The 24,981-nt window shown below is 41.3% G+C and overlaps 1 protein-coding gene across 3 annotated transcripts in view; it reads right to left on the reverse strand.

Annotated features, from left to right (window-relative positions):
• TP53BP2 (tumor protein p53 binding protein 2) overlaps positions 1–24,981 on the reverse strand; it is a 61,916-nt gene that overhangs the window by 4,494 nt on the left and 32,441 nt on the right. For all 3 annotated transcript variants that reach the window (XM_050948435.1, XM_050948436.1, XM_050948437.1), the window contains exons 4-16: positions 24,274–24,353; positions 22,857–22,958; positions 19,686–19,860; positions 16,993–17,174; positions 16,438–16,602; positions 15,835–16,072; positions 13,134–13,262; positions 11,918–12,066; positions 10,617–11,106; positions 9,428–10,200; positions 7,199–7,336; positions 6,142–6,275; positions 5,003–5,169 (exon numbers count right to left, since the gene is read on the reverse strand). In XM_050948435.1, the coding sequence (XP_050804392.1) occupies positions 5,003–5,169; positions 6,142–6,275; positions 7,199–7,336; positions 9,428–10,200; positions 10,617–11,106; positions 11,918–12,066; positions 13,134–13,262; positions 15,835–16,072; positions 16,438–16,602; positions 16,993–17,174; positions 19,686–19,860; positions 22,857–22,958; positions 24,274–24,353 (2,922 nt within the window). The remainder of the gene's footprint in view (positions 1–5,002; positions 5,170–6,141; positions 6,276–7,198; positions 7,337–9,427; positions 10,201–10,616; positions 11,107–11,917; positions 12,067–13,133; positions 13,263–15,834; positions 16,073–16,437; positions 16,603–16,992; positions 17,175–19,685; positions 19,861–22,856; positions 22,959–24,273; positions 24,354–24,981) is intronic.

A 24,981-nucleotide genomic window follows, 5' to 3' on the forward strand; every position in this document is an offset into this window, starting at 1 on the left:
ATAATGTCGATTTGCGTCCACACTAACCCTAAATCGATATAGTAATATCGATTTTAGCGTTACTCCTCTCGTTTTGTAGGAGTACAGTGTAGTGTGGACGGGTGCAGCGTTAAATTGATTTAACGCTGTTAAAATCGGTTTAACAGCGTAGTGTGGACCAGGCCAATGTCATGGTCACTTGGGAATAACTGTTGTACCATATCTGATAGCCAAATAAGGGATGTGCACAAGTCAGTCATGACTCCTATCAAGTTAACTAGGTAGTTATCAGCAAACAAATAATGCATTCCTGAAAAAACTATTAAAGCAGTAAGAGACATTAGAAAACTTCAGACAATTTTCAAACACATGTAATCTCCTACTTACATTATGCTCAAGAAGCATTAGCTAGATAGAATAGAAAAGTCCAAGAAATGGGTGTAAAGTCAACATAATAAGAAGACTAGTTCGTGTCTAAAGGTTTATTACTAAAGGTAATTGTTATTGTAGTTCCCTAGCTTCTTATCAAGTGAGGATGTGCAAGAAATGCAAGCTGCTGTTTTTAAAGTTGTGATTAACAACTCTATTAGCAAGAAGAAGAATGTTTTTATTCAGCAACAGCAAAGTGAAAATGGTATTCAAGTAAGCACTACACCCCCATTTGAGAGAAAGGAAAATGAAGGTACTGAGAGATTAAGTGAGTTTCTACAATGTCACAAATTCAGAGCTAAGAATAGAAGAAGGTCACCTGATTCTTAGCCTCATGCTCTACCTCTCTGCCTAAAGCATATGTCTTACCTCCCTCTGCTTTATCTTTAAGCAACTGCTGGTTTTGTTTATATAAACACACACATATCCCAGCAGTTCCTGCACCACTAATTTTATCTAGAGTTAGATAAAAATAAGTTAAATTGCTTCTTCACAGTATGTTGAACAAATCTGTGCTAATTACAGCTGTTATTTAGGATTTGCGTATCATCATCATCATCGAGTTAGCATATTTAATTTTTAAGCTAGAAACATTTTTAAAAGCTCCCCCAGTATGCATTCCTCCACTTCCAGACTGGAAACCAAAAGCAGAATTTTAATTCAGAGTAAGCCAACTAAATACTGTATATGCTGCCCTCCTCTTATTTATTTATTCATTCATTCTACTTAAAAGGACAAATCCTAGCTCTCCCTTGTACAGAACTGCACTAGTTGATGTGGTGTGCACACTTCACCCTTACCACAAGGGAGGGGTCCAAAGCATTTTTTGGTAATGCAGCAGCGTTAATATGCTGATAGATGACCCAACATCTTCTAGTTCGACAAAACTACTCGGGTGAAAGCTGTGGAATCTGGAAAGTATCACTTCATTCCCTGCTTCCATACATGCTTAATGTAAAAGCTACTGCCTTTTTACCAAGACCAGTTCAAGAAAATCAGATTCTAGTCAGTCAAAAAACAAAGGGTGGGGGAGGAGACTAATTTTAACATTAAAAAACCAAACCAAAACAACAATAATAATCCAGGTTATGTAGTTTCAGTCAACACACCTCTAGTGTCCAGAGACAGGAAGCATAATGCATGGAGAATACACAGCCATCCTCTTATTAGTGCTTATGTAAAGAGCCATTGCTTCCTGCAACGTTTGAACAGGAGCAACCAGTCTGCCTGTTGAGGCTGTTGGCCCTTGAAAAGATGGAATTCTGGTAGCAAAGTTCCCCCAGGTAGGAATGGGAAGGGACATGGGAATCAGGTACATAAACTCGAGGCACATTTCAGAGAGCAGGGACTAGGAAAGAGCTGGCATGGGTCTCTGCAGCAATCTGCAGGACACTTTGACTGGGGTAGAGCTAGGATGTCAGAGAAGGGCCAGCAAAGCTCCTGGCATAGAGGGAGCTGGGGCAGGACCTCAGGAGCAAGATTATACAGAAGCCCCGATAAAAAGATGCGGGAAGCCTGAATATAAGGGTGAAGTGTTGAATTCCTTTTAAAAAAAACTTAATAAACCAGACCCCAGAGGGAGATTTTAATTTGTAACAACCACCTTTGTGTGATGTACAAGTACCTCTGGGGCACAGCACGGGGGGCTGAGGCACGGTGATGCACCACAGCAGGGCAGGAAGTGAAACCATGGCACAAGCCTCTCAAGTTGCACAAAAGGAGCCTGTCAGCAGAAGTTAACCCCATTAAATTATGTAGGCCCAGCTCCCCTGTGCCAGAGCAGGTGCTCTGCTCCCATTTCCCAGTTAAGGGGGGGGGGGGCCTCTAAGGGATCCAGGAGGGGCCCAGTGAAAGGAAGTCCATAAGGGAAGGCAGGAAAGAGTGCCAGTGAGTTAGAGCAGACTAGTTTAGTCAGGACGGGCAGGTGAGAGCTGCCAGAGACCAGGGGATCATGGAAGGTCCCAGAAGGAAGCCGGAGGTGATACCTGGGGGAAGGCTGAAGGCAGGGAGAGCACCCAAGGAAGTTTTGCTGGCTGACTTCCTCAAACCAGAGAGCCAGGGCCAAAGGGCTGAAGGCAGGAGGAGGAGCAGAGGGAGTTGCTTGCTGGCTCTAAGCTGCAGAGCTGGAACCAAGGGCTGATGGCGGAGAAGCAGTGGATGAGTTTACGTGTTAATATCTCCAGGGCCAGACAGCTGATCCCAGAGGAGCTGAGAGAGGGTCATGAGGAGGGATGCTGCTCTGGCAAGGAAGCTCCCAGTAGAGAGCTGAAAGGGTTCCTGATGGGAAGAGCAGGGATGCACTCCAGATTGAAGGGCTGGGGCAGCTATCCTGGTACAAGGACTGGAGAGAGCTAGGACATGGTGAGGGACCCTGAGGCTGTATGTTGCATGCACTGTGTAGACTATGCTAGGGGAATTCTGCATTATAGGTGGATGGGACTTTTGTTATGGATTTATGTGCATGGGACTTTTGCAATAAATGACACTCCCCTGCCCAAAGGCTATATTTATGCTTGAGAAGATGCTTTGGAATATGTCTGAAGAGCTGAGGGAAACTGAGGCAGGTGCACCTGTCATGTGGTTATCCGCCAGTGGAGGGCACTCTGCGACAGCTGCCCTTCTTACACAGCTACAGGAGCATGCTTGAGGCAAGAACATTAATACATCTCAGTATCATGTGCGTGTATTACTGACTCACCATTCCTGGTCAAAGCTTTCAAATATAACTCTACCAAACCCATTTCACCTTTCACAGGATTCCTTAACTATGGCTGCTAAAGAAATGTTTGTGTTCAGACTAAGGCCCTCATTTTTATCATCTACTTGACTTTGCAGTGAAGTGACCCCGTTGCATGTGGACCTTAGCTATGTTCTGTAGCAATATGCAGGGATACTGAACACAGGATTAGGACCCCAAAGGATTTGGCAGAAAGAGACGCTGGGTTGTGTGGGAAAAGAATTGTAAGTCAAAACACAAGAGCACTAGAGGCAAGAAATTTACAGGTAATGTAACAAACTGTGGAAGTGCATTTTGATTACCAGCAAATCTCAATGGGGATAAGATTACAAGCATAAGTAATATCATGGTTCTGCTTTAAGCCTCTAGTCCTTCAGCCTGGATTGAATTAAATGTGGCTAGATGTGCTGAAGCAGCTTTACAAGTATTGTAATTTCTTTGCAGCTAAAAGGGATTAGATGAATATTATTCAGGACTATACATTAATTGCTTCACTGCTGTCCAGTACACTAAGTACATCCATCCAGTTTATATGCGGCTCCTGTGCTCGGTCTACTGTGGCATCCAGAGGGTCAGATTTCAATTCAACATCCATTCTTTAAAATAGCAGCATATGAAAAGGCAAACGGAAGGAATATTCTGAACTCACTCTTTGGCACCAGGAATCAGATTTTCCCAGTCTATGAACTTACTATCATTGTTGTAGATTACCAGAAACATATTAATAGGTTTTGAAGTCCAAAAATAACCAGACATCAAATACATAAGCAGTGTCCTACTGCTTGCTTAAAGATGCTAGTTTCAATCCGTAAAAACAGACAGTGACCTAAAATTTTACCACTATAGAACAGTCACTCTGAGGCCTATTTGAAAGGATCTCTGTGACCTCAGTTTAAATCCTACTTAGTTGGGTTCCCTACTTTCAAAAGAACACCTTTATATTTGGAACCCAGTGACTCCTTGGTTAGCAATCGCAATCCAATGAGGACAGCTGAATAGATATGGAACTTTGAGATATCTGCTGAAGCAGCTTACAGAAGTTTGTACAAACTACTGTCTATGTTCCACTTGTTCTAGGGATAACTAAAAAGCCGTGGTTTTACTACTGTCCTCCAGTCTCTCTCTCTCTCTCACACACACACACACACACACACACACACACACACACACACACTCTTCTAAAAAGACAATCGTCTCCTATCTACTGATCAGTAGATAGGATAGCCAAGAGAAAATACATTTGAACTTTCAACACTACTGTGTTAAAAAAGCTTGGGATCCTCAATGATCAATACACTTCCCATATTGTTCAGAGTGCAGAAAAGTCAAAGATGGCTGTACTTTTGAACAGCTACTCCCTCTAGCCTTACTATCTGAAGATGACTTTAAAAAGAAAATCCTGCATTGTAATTGTGGGGTAACAGAATACAGGAAACAGTACAGAATCATCAAGTTTAGAGCACAAAACCTCTGACTGATCAGAAACTTGGCAAAAAACAAAAAACAAACAAAAAAACCACCTTTCTTACTTCCAATATTCATTTCTAGTAAGTATAGCAGGTGAAAGGCACCACACAGTCGCCTTTCTGCAAACATTAACAACCCAAGTAGGAGAATTCTGTACCCACTTCAGTTAGCACATATTGGTTAATTCAGGCAGACTTTTCCCAGTGGTCTTTGGAGGGTTTTCCCATTGGGTTAACTCACTCAGCTTCTCCAGTTAAATCAAAGTATCCTCGGCTCAACAGGCTTTGCTCATTTCTGACTAGCCACACTTCAGTAAGTGAACCCAAAAAACATACTGAAAGGCCCCATGGAGCAGCTTGTATTCTTCAGAACTGAACTCTTAATACATACCGTACAGAAACTGAGAGCACTGGGTGTAGCCTTCTTCCATTTCTTCACATTTGTCTGCAGCTGTCTGCATGTCACTGTAGGTCATAGCAAACACAGCAGCACCTGATTCCACTAGGAATTTGCACACCTGGACGTTATTGCAAGATGCTGCGCAGTGTAAAGGGGTCCTACAAATTGGGGAGAGGAAGAGTGATTGTTAGGTTCAAGACATCTTTTCAGATGTGTTACTGGCAGCAGTGCTTATTAGGTATGTCTACACTGCATCTGGAAGTGAGCTACTCACCCTGGCAGACAGACTTGTGCTAGCAGGGCTCACACTAGGGTACAAAAAAATAGCTGTGGAGATGTAGCGGTTCAGGCTGGAAGATCATGTGAGACAGTATCCAAAGCTTTACTAAAGTCAAGACTGCACGTTAACATTGCACGCTCACATGGATTCTCCTCGACAGTTGTGTCCACCCCAGCAGGGTTCAAATATTAATTTTCAAACAAAAAAGAAACAGGAACAAGTTTTCTACACCAAGTATAGCATTACTATAGCTACTAACTGTAACCCAGAAGCATTATAGTCAAGGTCCTTTTGAGACACCACCTCTTCAACCTCAGGATTTTCTGTCCTCCGAACATCCCCATTGTGGGTTATGCCCCTCTTCCTCCTCTGTCCCACTCAAAGTGGTAGCTAAACTGGGTGAGGAAAACTGATTTAGCAGAGGTTCAGAAGCTTATGCTGCAGGGCTTCATCAACAGGCCATATTTTCACCCTATGTCCTTACTTGACACCTCACCAGGAATTGCTTCTGCCCAACCAGGTTCTCCAGCAGGAGAAGTATCACTAATTAGTTCTGTAATATCCCAGTGCACTTTGTTTAGATAGGAGCGAGTAATTCTCAAGCTCCAATCTCTTTCATTAAGACCACCTTGTGCTGCAACAGTTGAAATCCCACCTGTCCAGAACTCAAGAGCTTCATGGAGGGAATGCTTCCAGCTCCCATCTGCAGTGCAAAAAATAGGGTGCTGAGTTGGAGAGTCAAAGTCAGATGCCTCCCATCAGATTAATTCAGGGCAGCTCAAAAGAACCTGTTTTTGGCAAGGAGTTTTCACACTAATACCACTTAAAGGAAACTGAAGACTGTCCTTACCATCCATCACTATCTGCAGCGTTAACATTCACACCAAACTGTACCAGAAACTTTACAATCTCGGTGTGACCAGCACACACGGCATTGTGAAGTGCCGTAATTCCTTCATCATTGGGCAGGCTGGGATCTTCAACCTACAGGGCATAGAAAAAGAAGCCATTCACATTCAAATGGTTTTCTCTACAGCACTACTGTCCAGATGGAACCATTTATAAAAATGGACAGACTGTCATCTTGTTTTGAAAGATTATTTAAGAGTGAAGTTTCTGTGATGGATATGGGCAATAAGCAGCAACTAAATCAGTGGTTCTCAAACTTTTGTATTGGTGATCCCTTTGACTCAGCAAGCCTATGAGTGCAACACCTGTTATAAATTAAAAACGCTTTTTAAATATTTAACACTATTACAAATACTGGAGACGAAGCGAGGTTTGGGGTGGATGCTGACAGTTCACGACCCCCAAGTAATAACCTTGTGACCCCGAGGGGTCACGACACCCAGTTTGAGAAACCCTGAACTAAATGAATGCACCCCTCTACCCCGCCAAGTCTCACACGTACACTTAACTCAAATTCACTGTAGCAGTCAAACACTGAAAATGGTTTACAGGGAATATTTGCAGTGTCCAGAAAGTTTAGTAAAAAGCAGCATTACAGAATTGATCGGAGCTAATTTTAGAGAGGGATGGCACAGCAACTTTTTGGAATTGGGAGTCAGGATTCTTGAGTATTTCACATTGAAACATAAGCAAGGTAAGTGATTTGTACTTGCGTGTTATCAAGTCAGTTGATATATTATAGATTACATATTGTCAGAAGAGATCAAGACATACTAAGGACAACATCGCAAAATTATTCCCTAAAAAGACTTAACATTGAATATCCAGAACCAACACTGTGGATATGTTGCCACCTGAACTGGCCCCTCAGCGGGACCATCTCTTACAGACCCGATACCATCTTCTCAACATTTAGTGTCAAAAAGTTTCTGTCTGTAAGTTTCTCCATTTGAAAATTTAAACTTCAATTTTAATCCTGTACTTTATAATATTTTTACCTCATAAATGATTCTCTGCACAAGGTCAAATTCTCCCTCCAAAGATGAATCTAAAAGCAATGCAAGGGGGTTGAATTTCACTCTCATTCCATGGGCAATCCTCTCTGAGCCAGTTTTACGTAAGTTCGTCCTCTTCCCCTGGGAGAGAAAAAAAATTAATTTTTACATTATATATATATATATATATATATATATATATATACACACACACACACACACACACACACACACACACACACACACACACACACACACAATAGGAATTCTTGATACATTGAGAACAATGGTAGAACTTATGATTGAGGTAGTAGATGAAATCTAGACTCAAGATGTCCCCAAACCACCACTCTTCCTGCACAACACTGCACAGAGAGCTAGATGCATAATGGGAGATTTTTTGCCTCCCTCTGAAGGCTCAGATAAGGGCCACTGCTGGAGATTAGATACTAGACTGATGGTCCAGTCTAATACAGCAATTCCCATGGTCCTAACATAGCAAAATCATTAAACCAAAAGCCAACTAAAAATACTAACAAGGCAAACTATTATTGAATGAGTGCATTTTTGTATTCACAGCATTTTATCATTCATCTGTCAAAAGCTATCACACTAACTAGAAGGAAGACATTTTTAAAACACTGGTATAAATTATAGTCCTTCTGGATTTCAACAAATTATTAAAAACTCATTAGCAGGAATAGGGATCATAGAAGCAAGTCACCTCGCTACATTAAAGAAAATTTTAGAGGGATCCTGTAGAACCATATTTAGATCTAAGTTAACATTTTTACAGCTGTGTTGGAAACAATTTTGACTTTACAAATACTTATTTTAAGCCCAACACTCTTATTGCTGAGAATGAGTATATGTTAAAAACAGCAATATCCCCAGCTGCCTGTGCAGCGCCAATAAACACTATTCATAGGGCTATTCAAATTCCTAGTGACAGATGCCAGGGAAAAAGATGTCAACAAAAGTGAGTCATGTTGGCTTCTGTTCATTTAAAAACACAGGAAAAAACAAAACATTTAGCAGATGAAGAGAACCAACCAATCTATGATCTGCAAGTGAATTGACACTACTATGAGATTTCCAGAAAAATAAATTACAAAAAGCCAGGGTTTTTCAACAAACAGCCTGTCAAGAAACCCAAATATCCTAGTGTGGGCTCAACTTCCTGACTCGTTTCTTCACATCAGTCTAGAATCAGTATTGTAGAGAAAAGCTTCCAGAACATGTTCAAAATGGCCTCAAAAGTGATCAACTGAATTGAGTTCTTGGGATCTGGGAAATCCTGATTGTTCAAATTCTTCACACCTGCAAGTTTTTTGTTGGTTTTGTGGTTTTTTGAGGGGGGTGTGAGTAGGGGGTGGAAGTAAGGGTGGGACGGGAAGGTAACTGGTATTCCATGCAACATCAGAAGATGAAAGTGAACCTGATTGAAAGCTATTAGCTCCTCTGCTCTCCCAGTTGACTTGGTAGCATCCCACTTTGGTACACCAACCTAGTCTGTGTGTTTATAGTGTGTGAGGAACTGAAAACATTTAACATTTCTGTTCTAAACCAGTGGTTGTGCGGCATGTTTTGTCATCTCACTTTTCTTACTCTTTATTATAGTAGCTTGTAAGTGGCACCATCTTCATGTAACCTACACTAATGGATGCTAATTAGTTGGAATTGTAGAGAATCATAAAAACCAACTACATTTCGGTAAAATAGATGAAATTTTAGAATGAAAGTTAACTATAGCTTTAGCACAAATTGTTTAGATAGTACACTTCCAATATACAACTTGGTCCAGGACTAAGCATATTAGGCTCCACCAAGTATCAATAATAACATGAATATAAATTTCAAAAAGCATATACCATTTCAAAACCACAATTTTATTACTTCTAAGATGGAATTAGCTTTGAGTGAAATGGAGATTTATGCTGAGAGTGCTGTTTTCACAAACCCTAAGAGAAACTCTAGATGTGTTCTGTGTTGAATACTATTTGAAATTTTTAACCACAGTAAATACTTTTGGAGACAACAGGATATCAGTACAGCTAGACTAGACACTGACAGAGGGGGACCTATAGCCTGCTAAGGTGACTAGTCTCCCACATACTGGTAGGAAATCTCTACAACCTACTACATAGTGCAATGCACAGGTTCTATTGGTGAAACCTAAAATGGCCTATGAAGTACTCAAATCTTAGGCTAACTAGAGGTGCTGGTACTTACAGGAGGTAAGGAAAACTGTCCAGTGACTTCAGGGGGTCGCATACTGAAGGAATCCTCTCCCAATCCCCCTGGTTCTCCTGATGGGTAAGGAGGTGGTGGGTATGGAGGATATTCCTCCATGTAAACTTCCAGTGGTTCTGATGACTCTAGACTTGGTTCTTCCATTTCAGACTGCACGAGCGCATCACTGTCTGATGTTACCTCAGGCACGCTATCTAGCCCTGCTGAAGGTAGAGGCACTTCATTCTGATCTGTGTGTGTGTTTTCTGCTTCCTCGGTGATGGCTGGTTCAGGTGTGGAAGGAACCACTTCTTTCTCGGATTCTGTGCTTAGATAAGGGTTCTGGATTTCTACTGGGCTTTCAGGACTGGCAGACGTGGAGGTTTGTTTAGATGGATATGATGGGGTTGAGATGGTCTCCATGGCAGCCAGAGTGGTTCTCTGATACAAAAGCTTCTGAATATTAGGCCCATTTGGACCTTCTGGCTCAGTAATAGAGCTACGCTTCTTCAGTGGTCTTGGTGCATTAGACAGCTTCTTCCTTAGGGCCTCCAAATCGGCATCACTTTGATTTCGGTAAGGGTTGGATAAGAAAGGCAACAGTTTGGTAGGGCTGAGCGGGCGAGGAATTCGTTCAGTTTCATGATTCTCATGGGCAGAAGCTATTGTCTCCATTTCAGGCTCCGGACTGCCATGGCTATTTGAGTAGACATTCTCTGTCTGCTGTGACTGATTTTGTGCGCCGGTTCCAGCAATCACAGGCTTGCCATACACTGATGAGCAATTCAGAAAGAGAAAACTAAGTATTTGACTAACAAAAAGAACTATCTAGTACAGTGAGAAGGTAGAATAATTGTATCCTTTTGAACCTGCTAGAAGCCAGCCTTATCCTATAGATATTAAAATAACACCTTCCCAGTGTTAGAAGAAAGGTATTGTTTTAGAGACCAGGGTAACAGGACAGATATAAGTAACCATATTTTATACAAACATCTTGGGGGGGGGGGGGGGGGCGGGAGTTGATACTGTGCACTTCACTACTGTTTTCTCTGCTACAAACACACACTGACCTTTAGTAGCTAATGATTTATAGCTTCTATATCCCTCTTGGTTCCCCAAGAAAGTGATATACACATTACAGTCCCCATGTAACTTTACAAATGAAAGTGAAAGACATCCACATCCTTACTGCTTGAGAAGTGTGGGCCTCTGGTCTGTGCCCTCGTCAGAGCACTCTGCACTGCCTGCTGAAAATTCTTCCCAGGAGTCTGCTGCTGTGTGTACATGCTGTATATTGAACTCGCAGCCACGGTCTGTGGCTTTCGAAATGATGGAAGTGGGATTTCTTTGGATGGCTGAGGGGTGAAAGGTCTCACAGCTGCTGCAGGTGGGCTCTCTTGTTTGGATGAGGAAAGAACTTGGTCCTGGATAGTGGAAGGACCACTGGGAGGCACAGAGATTCGTTGCTGGATCTGCTGGGAAGTATGGGGTGGCTGCTGGGCTGCTGACTTCTGTTTATTTCCCATAGTTACAATAGCCAAAGGCAGCTTCTGTGGATTTCCATCAGGCTTAGTTTCAGAAGAAGGTAGCTGACTGGCCTGACCAAAATAAGGTAAGTTTATCTGTTTTGGTTTAGTGGGAACAGGCGGTGGTACTTTTGTCACATTTTTATTGGCAATCTGCAAGACAAAAATATAGCTGAATTAACTAAAGTCTAATCTAGCACTGTGTTAAAAAGAGTGTTCTAGCAGATCTGGTGGGAAAGACACTGGGTAGACAGCACAATAGCTACAAATGTGATTAGCACTGCAGTGCTATTTATGGTCTCTATTGTTATTCATAAGAATGCACAAAATACCAAGATTTGAATTATAATCACAGCTGTTGTACACAATCCCTGGATTGGCCACAGAAAGTCTTAAATATCTGGCAGTTGAAAGGGTCTGTTAAAGTGATAAATTATGGAGGAATCACAGTAGTTCTGTAAGGCTAGCTACAATGATACACACATAAGTTTATTTTAACTTCTGTATCCTCTCTATTTTCACATGTAGCACCTGAATTTTTAGTCACAGATTACTGAATTCTGTTGTGATTTATTTAAGATCCGAGGTATGCTACCAAATGGTGTTAATAGATTATAAACAGATACTCAACCCTGAACAGTTTGTTTTAAAGCATAGGTTCTGTATAGCATCTTAGCAAAGAAATACTGATTGCATGCAAGCAAACGTGAATAGCACAACTACTTGCACATGATAAATATTCAGAGTAGGTAGACTGAAGGGTTTGATTTTGAGAGCTATGTACTCACCTTAAAAGCCTACAATTCCCCTCTAGTATTCCCTTAAAAGAGCCAGAGCCCTTTCACAATTTTATTAAGGCAGTGTTTGTGAAGCTGTGCAGCAATCATTAATAGAAGGATTTCCTGGAATGCAGGAAAATGAGGTAAGTGCAAAACTAGAAGAGGACTATGCATTTTCTGCATACCTGACCATCTCGCAGGAGGTCTTCACTGCTCTGGTTTTTTCTCAGCGAGCCCAGTGCTGGCCCTCCAGTGGGCTGATCCACAGAATCAAACATTGAGAATGGACGCACCTTCTTCTCTTTCTCTCGTAGTGGAGTCTCTCCATCACCAGCTGAAGGAGAGGAAAGGCAGAATTAAGGCAAATACAGTGAAACCCCACTATAACACAATGTTTGGGATCCAAAAAATTCCATTGCGATAAATGCGGTGTCACGGTATAGCGAGGTTTCAAGCTGGTTAGTTTAAGTCAGTGGTCCCCAATGCGGTGCATTGATGTGCACCACCTAGTGCCTAGTACCCAGCAGGGAAGAGAAGCCACAGCCCCGCGCCTGCTATGGTCAGACAACTCCGAGGCTGCGGGCGCCGGTGCTCACTGTCCCCAGCAGGCACGAGGCCGCGGCTTCTCTCTCCTGCTGGGCACTAGGCGGGGGCATATCAACGTCCCGGCGGGCACCATGGCATTGGGGACCACTTATGATCGCGTTATATGCAATTTCGCGTTATGGTGGGGAGCATTATTGCAAGGTTTGACTGTATCTGGAATCCATTTGCATCAATAAGCGGTCCATTTCACTCTTCTGTCACTGTATGGAATTGTATAGGGAAGCTTATATATAATCCTACTTTCCATGCCATACTCTAAAGACCCCAAAAAAAGTTACAGAGGGGTAGCCGTGCTAGTCTGGATCTGTAAAAGCAGCAAAGAATCCTGTGGTACTTTATAGACTAACAGACGTTTTGGAGCATGAGCTTTCGTGGGTGAATACCCACTTCGTCGGATGCATCTGTTGTATATAAGATGTAAACCAAACCAGACCAGGTCTGCACGCAATACTCTCTACTTTAATAACACCATACAAAATTAGCAAAAAGAACAGGAGTACTTGTGGTACCTTAGAGACTAAACAAATTTATTTCAGCATAAGCTTTCGTGGGCTACAGCTCACTTCTTCAGATGCATACAAAATTAGGGGCTTTAAAAAACAAACACCAACAATCAGTAGATTGTTAGTAGGTTTGCTACAGTAACCTGCAAAAACAACTGTCTTCAATTCTATTACTAAAATTAATTATAGACATCAACTTGTAAATGTTTGTCGTTAACTGGTTTCTCACCAGTGTATAGATTAGCAATTATGAATAAAACGTAACTTTTGTACAAGACGAATAAGAATTCACCTTGCCCTTCATTAGTCACATTTCCTTTTGCTGAAGAAGAGACTGGTCCTTGGCTAATGAAGTTGTCTGCGTTTGAATTACACCATTCAGAGACAGCCGGTGGAGGTTTTGAACCTGGGATTGTAAGGCCTAGTGTGTAGACGGAGGAAAGAAAAACAGTTTTAACTAAAACCATTTTCATTTATTGACCTTTGTTCATTAGCCTCTTCATTAAATGAGATTCCTCCATCATATAATTTATAAATTTAAGATAAATATCACTCTAGATTTCTCAGGCTCTTTTAAGAATCCTTTGCATGGCTTGGACACATTTTGCCTCTAATTACAACATAAAAAATTAACACAACTTTTATATTTCCCAGAGCAGTGAAGCTCACTAATGTCAGCATTTGCCTGCATTTTGGGATTGTAACTTTTTTAGGCAAAATCTCCTAGACTGCTGTTTTCACTGGCATGTTCCTGGTTGGTATGCAACTTTCCTAGGCTAATAAAATATAATCTGTAAAACAAGAAATGGTGTGTGGGTGGGGGGGCACTAAAGAAAAATATGAGCCATCAAAACAGTAGTAAATCCAGCCAGTGACATCCAAAACAGCAGAAAAATCATCCATATATTCAATGTGCACACAGACACAATTAGAGAGGGATGATCTTTAAATTCACTGGAGCAGATATAAAATCTGCTTCAAAAACAAACAAGCTGTTGCATGGATCTTCTTCTTAGTTTCAGTACTGTAGGAGTAAAGAGTTTCACTATATATTTGCAAAATAACACCCTTCTAATGCAGTAGAAATGGACAAACTTTTAAGACAAATTTTGTCCTGAACTAAAGGATCAGAAGTTGTACCTCTTGGTAACCAGTGACTATGACATGCTAGAGATAAGATATAACTAGAGTTTGAGTCAATCTCATGCAGAAGCAGCAGAGCACTACACATAGCAAGCTTTCACTACAGAAAGCAAGGCTAGCAGCATATTTGATATCTAAAATTAAAAGCCCACTCCTCTTCAATCAAGAAGCCACGGAACCAGAGATCAGCTGATGACAACAAATGAGAAAACAGGGGCAGGAACAAGGTCATAAGTTCAAGAGAAGGGAATCAAAGGGGGATACAGGACAGAGAACCCTAGTGATTAAAATTTAGGTTTCACTACGGCCAAGTGTGATGCCATGTACCAGATCCTTCGTGGCCTCCTCGTGGAGGCCCCACAGTCCTACTACACGTAACCCCAGGAATGGAGCAACCAAGGTGGGCCCTCCAGGGTTGCCTAGAGACTGCATAGAAGCAGCCAATCAGAGCCCAGCAGGCTCAGATAAATGGGAGTTGCGGGGCTTTGCCTTAGTGGGTCAGTTCCCTGCTGGGACCAGAGAGACATGGCAGGGTGCTCCTCTTCGGCCACAGGAGCTTGAGAGACTACCAGAATTTGGTTCTGTCTGCATTTACTTAAGCTGGGAATGAGAGGTCCTGAGAACTTTAACCCTAAGATAGGGGGTGAACATAAAGGGGCCAGGTGGGAAGAGGCCCAGGGAAGTAGCAGCAACAAATTGAAGTGAGCAATATGTGGCTGCTGTTTATAAAGTTCCAGGGTTGGAGACTAGAGTAGTAGGCAGGCCCAGGTTCCCCCACTGGTGAAGTGGTGTAAACCCTCAGAAGAGGACAAGGCTTTTTTGGAAAGCCAAGTAAAGAGCTGCATTTAAAGGGCCCAGAGCTAGGGCTGACGACCCTGATGAGGGTAGATAAACATCATTGTTGAAACCTTTCAGAGATAACAAGTCCATTTTGGATTGTGTGAGCTGGTTGGAAGGCTGAGGCACTGTAGACCCCTCAAAGTGAGGTTGCCAACCTCAACGGTCACAGGAGAGGGGGAAAAGGACTGCAGTACTACACATAGCAGCAGGAGGCACTCAAGAGGTGAGTGTCCCTATTACACCAAGGCTTGAGTTCCACTCCAACAATTTTAGTCACTACTCGATAAATATTTTGGAAGTAGAGGAGGACATTTGCATCATTTCTGGGCAATGACTTTTTCTTAAATAGTGATGGGGAAGGAAGGAAGAAGAGGAGCAATGAGTACTGCACAATTCAACCTCTTTTCCCCTTTTGTGATATGTTGAGTTTCTCTTATGCACTTCTCTTTCAGAGGTCTTGTGTCCCTCTGCAAGCATGAAGGATGCTTTTACATCTCTCAAATTTTCCACATTGCTTTACCTCTAACCAGTCAAAGATATCTCCTGGCAAGAACTGCACGGAAAGAACATGCCAAGCCCACTAGCACTCCTTTTATACCAGCAGGAGAAACGAAGACCAGAAATCAAACTCTGGCTCTCTACATAGCAATTTGCAGTCAAAGGCCAGCCTGTTTCCCCTCCACCCCACCAGTGACTGAACATTTATAGTAAAGCATCAGTCAGTGTTACAGGTTTTATTCCCCAAATGCATAATAAAAGGATCTTAGATTGCTTCGTGACTGAGCTTAACAGCTTCAGGATTCCAACCAATCTGCTAGGATACACAGATGCTGAATTGGTCTTCTTCTCTGTAATGACAGTAAAATCGCTAACCAGCAGAGTCACTTTAATCTTTAATCTTGTAATACTGTTTGGGGTACTAACGTAAAGACATTAGAGAGAGTAGAAGTAGTATAAAAAAAAACTTTTGTGGAAGGAATTTAATAGAAACTGAGAATTAGATAAATTACCAGCAGGAGCTTTAGCTTGAGAAACACCCGCAGCTCTCATATTTGGCAGAGTTTGTGTTTTCAGAGGACCATCGGGTGCCTGCAAAGTTGGGGTCCCCTCTGGAAATGCAGGTTTCACTAGAAGTTCAGGCCTGGAGGCAACACGTGGCATGGTGGAGGACTGGATATAAGGACCTACCGCTGCCACTCGACTTGGGGCAGATACCACTGGCTGGGGTGGATTCCCATCTGAAGAAATCTAAATAAAGAATGCAAGTACAAATAATTGAATATGGCAATACACACCACAGACCACTACAGGAGTCAGGAAAAAAGGCATAAAACCCAGTAGCATTCTTTTATTAAAAGTAAAGTTTCTTTACAGTCCAAGTAAATATACCAGCTCTGTAAAATACAAGGCTATCTGAAAAATTTAACAGCAGCACAAAGAGAGCTTTACCTATGAACACTAAGTAGGTTAACACCAATGCAGCATGAAAAGCACTTTAATAATACAAGACTATCACCACCAAGGGATAGAGAAGAACAACCTTCCCCACAAGCAGGGTCTTGACTTAATATTGTCAAACTAAACAGGATTATCAATAACTATCCAGCCCTTACCGGTACATTCTCCTTCTGTTGCAGTGCTGCCTTCTTCTTCCACAGTCGATCTCTCAGCTCATTAACACGCTTATCCATAACTGCCACCTCTGAGTTGCGCTTGTTTAAACACTCCCTCTGTTGCTGCAGCTTGGCATTCTGCTCCTGGTTCAGTTTGTTCCTCAACTGAGTATATTCAAAGGGGGGGGGGCGGGGGGGGGGAGAGTAACAAAAAACAGATCAGCGTTCAGGATGAAGACCAGGAGGCACTTGAGGAAATAAACAGAATTCTAAAAGATAAAGTCATACACACAAATTGGGGTTACTTTTTCCTTCTTTTCATAACAATCTGTTGATTAGTCAATTTTACTTTAACAATATATACAACCTGTTCAATACTGTATATTCCACCTGTTATCTTGAATATGATAGATATGCTGCCCTCCCAACACATCTCATGCAGCTCTGTGGCTTTTGGAGGAATGGAAGTGTGCTGTATTTCTAAGACAAGACATGGACCTACCAACTTCTAGCCATTATTGGAAGTTCTCATTTGCAAAGCAGATTTGCCATTACCTGTAGCTCCTTGTATAATCGGTCAAGCTCAGCTACAGCAGACTGGTTGTCATGGTAACCATCAATCCGGCCATTCTTCAGCATCTCCAGTTGTCTGGTAAGTTCCTCTACTTTTGACACAGCCAGTACCAGCTCTCGCTGCTTTTGCTGGAACAAACTGTTCATCTGTTCAATTTCCTCTACTAGAAAGGAAGAAAGCACAATAGCAACAGCTGAGAAAGAACCAAGTGTGGGTTGCATCCAAGGCAGCAGTTAAGGGAACAGAGAACGCCCTGCAGTTCTTCAGAACAATGCTGGAGCCAGGTCTACAGCAGGCAGTTACAAATGAACTGGACACAAAAATCCTTTGTAGGTGCTTCTTAGACTAAAGTTCATCTGTTTTCTGGGTCTTTACAAAATATACAGCAAGAGAGTTAGTTCCGGTAAATCCCAAATTTACATTAATTCTGTGCATCAAATGTGTTGGTGAGAAAATCAAAATAAATATTGCTTTGATCATTTGAAGTACACACTTATCAGGCTGAGTTACCAGGAGGAAGCTAAATTCAGCCTCATGCAGGAACTGCTCATGGAAATTAACCAAGTAATACTCAGATAGGTGCTTTTACAATATGCAAAGTCTTAACGTTAGATAGTATGAATGACTGAGTATATAGACACAAGTTATTCAATAGGTCATCAAATCTCTTGGGATCTCTGAATGGACTTACAAGCTTATCACAAATAGCATCCTATCGAGACACTCCAAATCAGGAATTTCTACTGTCTGAACCCATTATGTTAAACTTTAAATAATATTGTATGTCTATAAGTAGCTAATGAGATATGACAACTAAAATCACTGCCAAGTATCAGAGAGGTAGCCATGTTAGTCTGTATCCACAAAAACAAAGGAGTCTGCTGGCACCTTAAAGACTAACAGATTTATTTGGGCATAAGCTTTCGTAGGTAAAAAGCCTCACTTCTTCAGATGCATGGAATGTAAATTACAGATACAGGCATAAATACACGGTCACCTGTAACATATTCTTCCAACAGTTTCCCAACTTTGCTTATTTTGTCGACCCATTACTGCCTTCCACTCATTATCTAATGTCTGCTCTGCGCATTATCTTGGAGTTATACAATAAGCCTGGGGCCTTGCTTTAATTGATATCTGGAAAGCACCAGGTGTGTTTTTGACATGAATAAATTATTTTTCTTTAAATTTTGCTGTAAGAGAGTCTTATTGCACAATACTATATATAGACAGGGAAAGAAAATATTTCAACTGGTATGAAATTTGAAATAAGCATGGGATACTATGATTAACTGGCCAAGATGTGACACCCCAAAAAATTATTTGGTGGCAAGATAGACTCTAGTTTATTTTTTTTTTTACACCACCACTTTTGCGACTCAGAAGCCAGCTCCTGTTCTAAAGGCAGCATGGATAGTATGCCATGCAGAGCTTTTTTCAGGGATGACTAAAGAAGAAGGATGTAACAGTCTAAATATTTAAAGGATGTTAATATCAAGGATGGAAAAATATTTAATGTGATTCAAAGGGTATATAATAAGGAAGTTAAAGAAAATATACTAGGCTGAAGAATATAGTTTCCCAGGGATGTGGTGGAAACATTGTGTGGACATTTAAAATTAAAGATAGAAAATTTACTTTAAGCATCAACCCACCATTTGCAGGGAGATCAAAGAGATCATCTTACAGATATTTTAAAAATGTTTTTCAGATTTTTAAAACATTCAGTTGATTGACTCTGCACCGGAACATTTTAACTGAAAAGCTTTAAATTTTAAAATGAAAGTTCCACAGTCCAAGAATGTTTTATGAGCTATTTCACACAACAACACCTCCAATATGACCTCCTGTCATAAACAGATAGTTAAGGGTTAATGTCTCTTTTACCTGTAAAGGGTTAAGAAGCTCAGTAAACCTGGCTGACACCTGACCAGAGGACCAATAGCGGGACAAAATACTTTCAAATCTTGGTGGAGGGAAGTCTTTGTTTGTGCTCTTTGTTTTGTGGTTGTTCGCTCTCGGGACTGAGAGGGACGGGACATCAATCCAGGCTCTCCAAATCTTTCTGAATCAGTCTCTCACGTTTCAAACGTGTAAGTAATTAGCCAGGCAAGGCATGTTAGTCTTAGGTTTGTTTTCTCAACTTGTAAATGTTTCTTTTTGCTGGAAGGATTTTACTTCTGTTTACTGTAACTTTGAACCTAAGGCTAGAGGGGGTTTCCTCTGGGCTATATGAATCTGAGTACCCTGTAAAGCATTTTTCATCCTGATTTTACACAGATGATTTTTATCTTTCTTTCTTTAATTAAAAGCTTTCTTTTTTAAGAATCTGATTGATTTTTCTTTGTTTTAAGATCCAAGGGGATTGGGTCTGGACTCCCCAGGGATTGGTGGGGGCAAAGGAGTGGGGACGGTTAATTCCTCCTTGTTTTAAGATCCAAGGGGTTTGGATCTGTGTTCATCAGGGAATTGGTGAAACCTCTCAAGGCAACCCAGGGAGGGGAAAGTTTTGGGGGGACAGAAAGTGCCCCAGACACTGAAATTCTGGGTGGTGGCAGTGTTACCAGATCTAAGCTAGTAATTAAGCTTAGAAGGGTCCATGCAGGTCCCCCACATCTGTACTCTAAAGTTCAGAGTGGGGAAAAAACCTTGACACCTCTCCAGAGCTGCTCACCGAGTTTTCCATTGCTGAGTCTTTTCTGCTCCACATGGCCTTTGAGCGCTCTCACTTTCTTCAACTTGGCTTCCTGACTCTCAGCGATTTCCTTTAGTCGCTTAAGTTTTTCCTTTTCAGCAGCTTGCTGTTGCTGTCGCTGATCCTGCTGTTTCAGGAATTTCAAACGCTGCTCCTGCAGGTAGAGACAGGAAGCAATTTAGCAATTATTATTTTGAATAGGTTATATGCTTGATCAAGGTAATGTATTGATGGATATAATCTCAGATGTAGTAGTCTTAAGAGATAAAGTAGCATGTCACGTATTGCATATTAAGGTTCTATCCCATAATCTGATATTAGACCTCTCAGATCAGGAAAGTAATGATTACAGCTACTACAACAAAATTGATGCTGCACTAGAAAAGCATCTCCATATCTTAAAATGTATGAATCTATGAACAATTGGGTTAAAGGCAGAGGGAACATCATATCATCTAGTCTGATCTCCTGCATATGACAGGCTAAGAGATTTCACCCAGTTACCCCTATACTGAGTCCAATAGCTTGTGTCTGACTAAATCCTTCCAGAAAGGCACCCAGTCTTGATATAATGACTTCAAGATATGGATACGCCACTGTTTCCCTTGATAGTTTGTTCCTGCAGTTAATGGAGAACAGTTACCAAGGGTTATTCAAGCACTCCATCAAAATATCATGGCCCAGATTTTCAAAGATGACCAGTGTTTTTGGGTGGGTCTTCAGCACATTTTGGGGGGGGGAAAAAAAAATCAGGCCCCTTTAAGGCATCTCAAATTGGGCAGAATTTGAGGCACCCAAAATCACTAGTCATGTCTGAAAATATTGGCCTTTAATGATCTTGAAGAAAAAAGGGCAACATGGGTCACTTTCATAGTTAACCGAAGTATCACCTGCAGTATCCTAGGTTGCATCAGTTTGGTGTTTTCCCCCCACCCTCCCATGTGCTCGGGAATACAAACTAGCAACATCACAGCCTCACTCTAGAACAGTGGTTTTCAACCTTTTCTCATTTGCAGACCCCTTAAAGTTTCAAATGGCAGTATGGACCCCTTTGGAAATCTCAGACAGTCTGCAGACCCCAAGTTGAAAATCACTGCTCTAGAAAGCGAAAATTGATTTTCTTCAGCGATAATCTGACAGGATTCAGCTGGAAGTGGCCTTGAGCACAAATGAAAGAAGTAACTCAGCAGGAATGGTGAAAAGACTGGGTGTGCGTACAACTTGGACTTCCTAATAATCCTCCAGGAGAGAGAGGCATCCCAGCTGAAACAAATTATTCTGTAGGACATCCAACAGACAACTTATTTACAAGATGCGGGCCACAGAGCAAACCTGCCTGATGGATGGTCATCCAGATTATTTGTGCAGATGCTGGAAGACAACCACAGTGCAGACTGAGAAACTGTCTATATCCAGTTTTTCCTGTTTGATTTCCTTTGGAATAAGTATTTTCTATTTTTGTTCTTAAAGATGTTGTGCTGATTTAGATTTATTGCTATTTCTAACACTATTAGCTATTCCCCATTATTTTTTGGCTGGTTATTCATAGTTGTTAAGTGTTATATAACCAGGTGAGTTTGGCCTAACAGTGATTCATTCTTGAGAGCACATGACACTCTTATCTCTAATCTTTAGGGATTAGCGACAGAAAGCTTTGCCCCGGACTAATTTATCCAGGCAAAGTAGTGGTTTGTTGGCAGCGTTAACTTCAAGAGAAAAAACCCTGTCACTTGTTAGAATTAGATTCAGCTAGGACCATGACATACGTTAATATGAGAATGCTTCCAGTCACGATATTCCTGACGTGTGCTTACATGTGATATTCTGCACCATCTTGTACTGCCAAATGCAAACAAATTCAGACGAAGTCTCAGTGGATATTTTTTGAAAAAGGGGAAGGATTTGGTATTTAAAGCTATTATACCACTTCACATTTGCTATAGTCGAGTTATGAAACTGGCTTCCAGCACCCAACTGAGTAAGACTTACTGAAATTCCAACAACCTTATAATTGGTATGGAGAACCAAGAGGTTCAATACCCCATATTTAAACTTTTCATTCATTAACCCTTAGAATTCTACAGACCAGTCTGCTGATTCAGATAACAAAATGAGGGATGTAAGCCAAGGAAACTCTGCCCTCCCACCTTCCCTGCCTATTGTCATAGTCCACTCTTTATTCCCTCTCCCAGAAGCATCCCACTCTCCACACACCTAACCTCCTAATCTAACCTTGTAGACACAAAGTTGCTCTCTGTTCCATACTGGTCTTACTTCGATCACAGCTGTGGCAGACAAAGAAAGGCCAGGGGTGGGACCTGGCAGTAGAGTGAGGCATGGTTACTAGCAGAGAAAGAATGGTGGGATGAGACTGAATCTGTCCAGGAGCACCAATACAGCCCTGCTTCTCCACTACAGCACACGTCAAAGAACAGGAAACTGGCCAAACCTGATATCAGGAAATACATCAGGATAGGCCAGCACATAATGGGTTCACGGACAACTGCTCATCAACTGATGGTGACATTCACAAGAGCAGTATGTATTAATGATCCCTGAATCACATACAAAGTCTGCACCCTGAATTTGCACACCAGTTGACAGAATGATTTTTGTTGATTCACTAGTTCCCCTTGTTCCATCACTACTTTTGTTGAACAGGAACTGAGGACTTATTCTGTAAAAACACGTTTCTAGTTCCTTTTTATCAATTACAGCCCATCTTTTCCAGATAGCTGCCCTAGGAAGCCAGACATGTTGAACTCTATAATGAAAAAGCAAGATCGTTACAGGAGAGTATTACACCAAGAGATAAAAGCACTGTTCACTGATGAAATCCAGTGAATAGCTGGTGAATATACAGACCAAAATGGGGTTGGCAGAGCCACTCCAATGAATTACAACATTGCTGTTATGCTCTATCATCTGAGCAACTGTGTGATTGATTTAATCAGCATTAAAACTGTTGGCTATTTAAAATGTTGCAGATAAACCTCTTACCAGAAAATACTGCTAGGAACTGAACACTTATTGAGATTAACGTCCAAATGTACAAAAGGGAGTCAAAGTACTGAGAGTTCTCAGTAAAGAAATAAAGACTCTTCTGATCTTTTGCTCCTGGACTGTAAACAAAACATATTTCAAGTTTACCTTGTTAGCCAACATTTGTTGTTGAGCCTCAATTTGTTGCTGTTGGCGTGATGCCATTTCCTGCAGTTCCGCAAGAGTCATATCCATTCTGGGAACACTGATCTGCAGATGAAAATCCAAAGTATGTTAAATCTTAACATTTTCAGACTTTGAAAATGTGTATTCTGTTCGGTTATTACAAAAGAATAAAAGCCTTTAAAAAGAATATATTGAGTCAAATTTATTTAGATGTGTTAAGTATTTACAATTAGTCCCAGATGATACCTTTTAAAAAATTAGATAAAGCTTTTTTAATTTTTTTAATAAAAATACATGCCACTGTGGATCTATTATGAAATATGTGGCCTGTTTGGTCATTTTTCAGTAGAGCATATAAAGCAGCAGTTCTCAACCAGTGGCCAGTGGGCTGCTTGCAGCCCAATCAGCACACAGCTGCGGCCCATGTGACATCCTCAGGGCCATACAAGTAGTGTATATATTGTGTGGATGAGGTCCACATAACACAAAGAGCTGCATATGTGGCCCGCAAGGGTAAATAAGTTGAGAACCACTGGTATAAAGGCACTGTTCGAGCTTGTAAGGTACTGAGCACTCTAGCCCCAACCCAGCAAAGCACTGGGTGAATAGCCCATTGATATCAAAATAGCAATGTGTATGTATAAAAAATATTTTATAAGAACCCCTCTGGATTAAGATCAGCATGAATTAAGTGCTTTGATGGATGCACAGAACCATGCAGGATGGATACCTGAGCGTAGAGAAGTCATCCTACAAAGCAGTCTAAGATCAATGTGTTTTCTGGAATAAGAGTTTAAGTCACAATTCAAAGTTGGCCCAATCATCATACTATGTAACTGGCAAACACTAAACCTGGATTTGGGAATTTGCAGTTAAGATGGCAGTGGTTTCAACTTTTAAGAAACTGATCAACTGAGCTCAACTAGAAGTATAGAACCAAGATTAACAATATCTTTGGCAATATTTGGGAAAAATATGCAATAAACTAGCAAAAAGGGTAAACGAAACTATCATTCTGCAGATCTAATGCTGATGACAGGAATCTGATTGACAGCACTGAGACCGAAGTGCTCTGCTTGGCCACAGAACAGGTACACACTAGTGCAATCTTCCTCAGACTGCCTTTGCCACTGCATTTCAACCCAGTGGGGAAGATATGCAGGAACTGGGTAGTTCAGTCTATTCCTTTCCAGTTCTCAGAATCTCTGCAGAGACTGTCAACAAAGGTGTCAATTGAGATACTGTTTTTGTGGAGTGGACTGATCCCATATTTCCAGAGCGGCCACCAAAGATCCATCAAAATATCTACCTTTGTCTGCCAGGTTTGGATTTGCACCAGTGACTCAGAATGAAAGGCTCTGCTTGACTGCATTAGAGAGACATTAAACTGAATGATTACCCCATTCTCTAGTCGTCGATCACCAGGCACTTTTACACCATTTCTCTTTAAGCTCGGATCCTGCGGCCTCTGTCCACTCCCTAGATTAACACATACAACAATCAAGGAGAATGTAACACTTGAAATATTCATGCTGCTTAGGGTGACCAGATGTCCCAATGTGACAGAGACAGTCCCGATTTTTGGGTCTTTTTCTTATATAGGCTCTTATTACCGCCCACCCAGTCTCGATTTTTCACACTTGCTGTCTGGTCACCCTAGTGCTGCTCCCTTGACACGCAAAGGAGAGGGAATACGTTTTCTTTCCATTTAGATTCTGTGTGACTTTCTGGTTTTCACCTTACCTTTAGCAACACTAAAATAAACTTAACTGCAGACCATAGATGTTTTACTAAACAGGCTGTTACAAGGTTATTCCCACCACTGGTGATACGGAGAATCCTACAACACATGCCTTACTTCTCTCTTCATGGAAATTAAAGCAGTCAAATGCTAAATGAAAATTAAATCGAGCACAAGGCCAGGAAAATCTACTGCATGAACTCACTCTCCTTATCTCATAAGCAAAGGGATTGACTGTTTCAACAGTAAAAGAGAACACTTCATTCTCATTAGTGGACAACTGTACTTCACAGGAGCAGACAGATAAGAATTTGAAAATGGAGCCCAGTCAGCCAAAACAATAGGAAGTTTATTCTCTACTCTGGT

Source organism: Gopherus flavomarginatus, chromosome 4, assembly GCF_025201925.1.
Source record: "Gopherus flavomarginatus isolate rGopFla2 chromosome 4, rGopFla2.mat.asm, whole genome shotgun sequence".
NCBI classification, from domain to species: domain Eukaryota; kingdom Metazoa; phylum Chordata; order Testudines; family Testudinidae; genus Gopherus; species Gopherus flavomarginatus.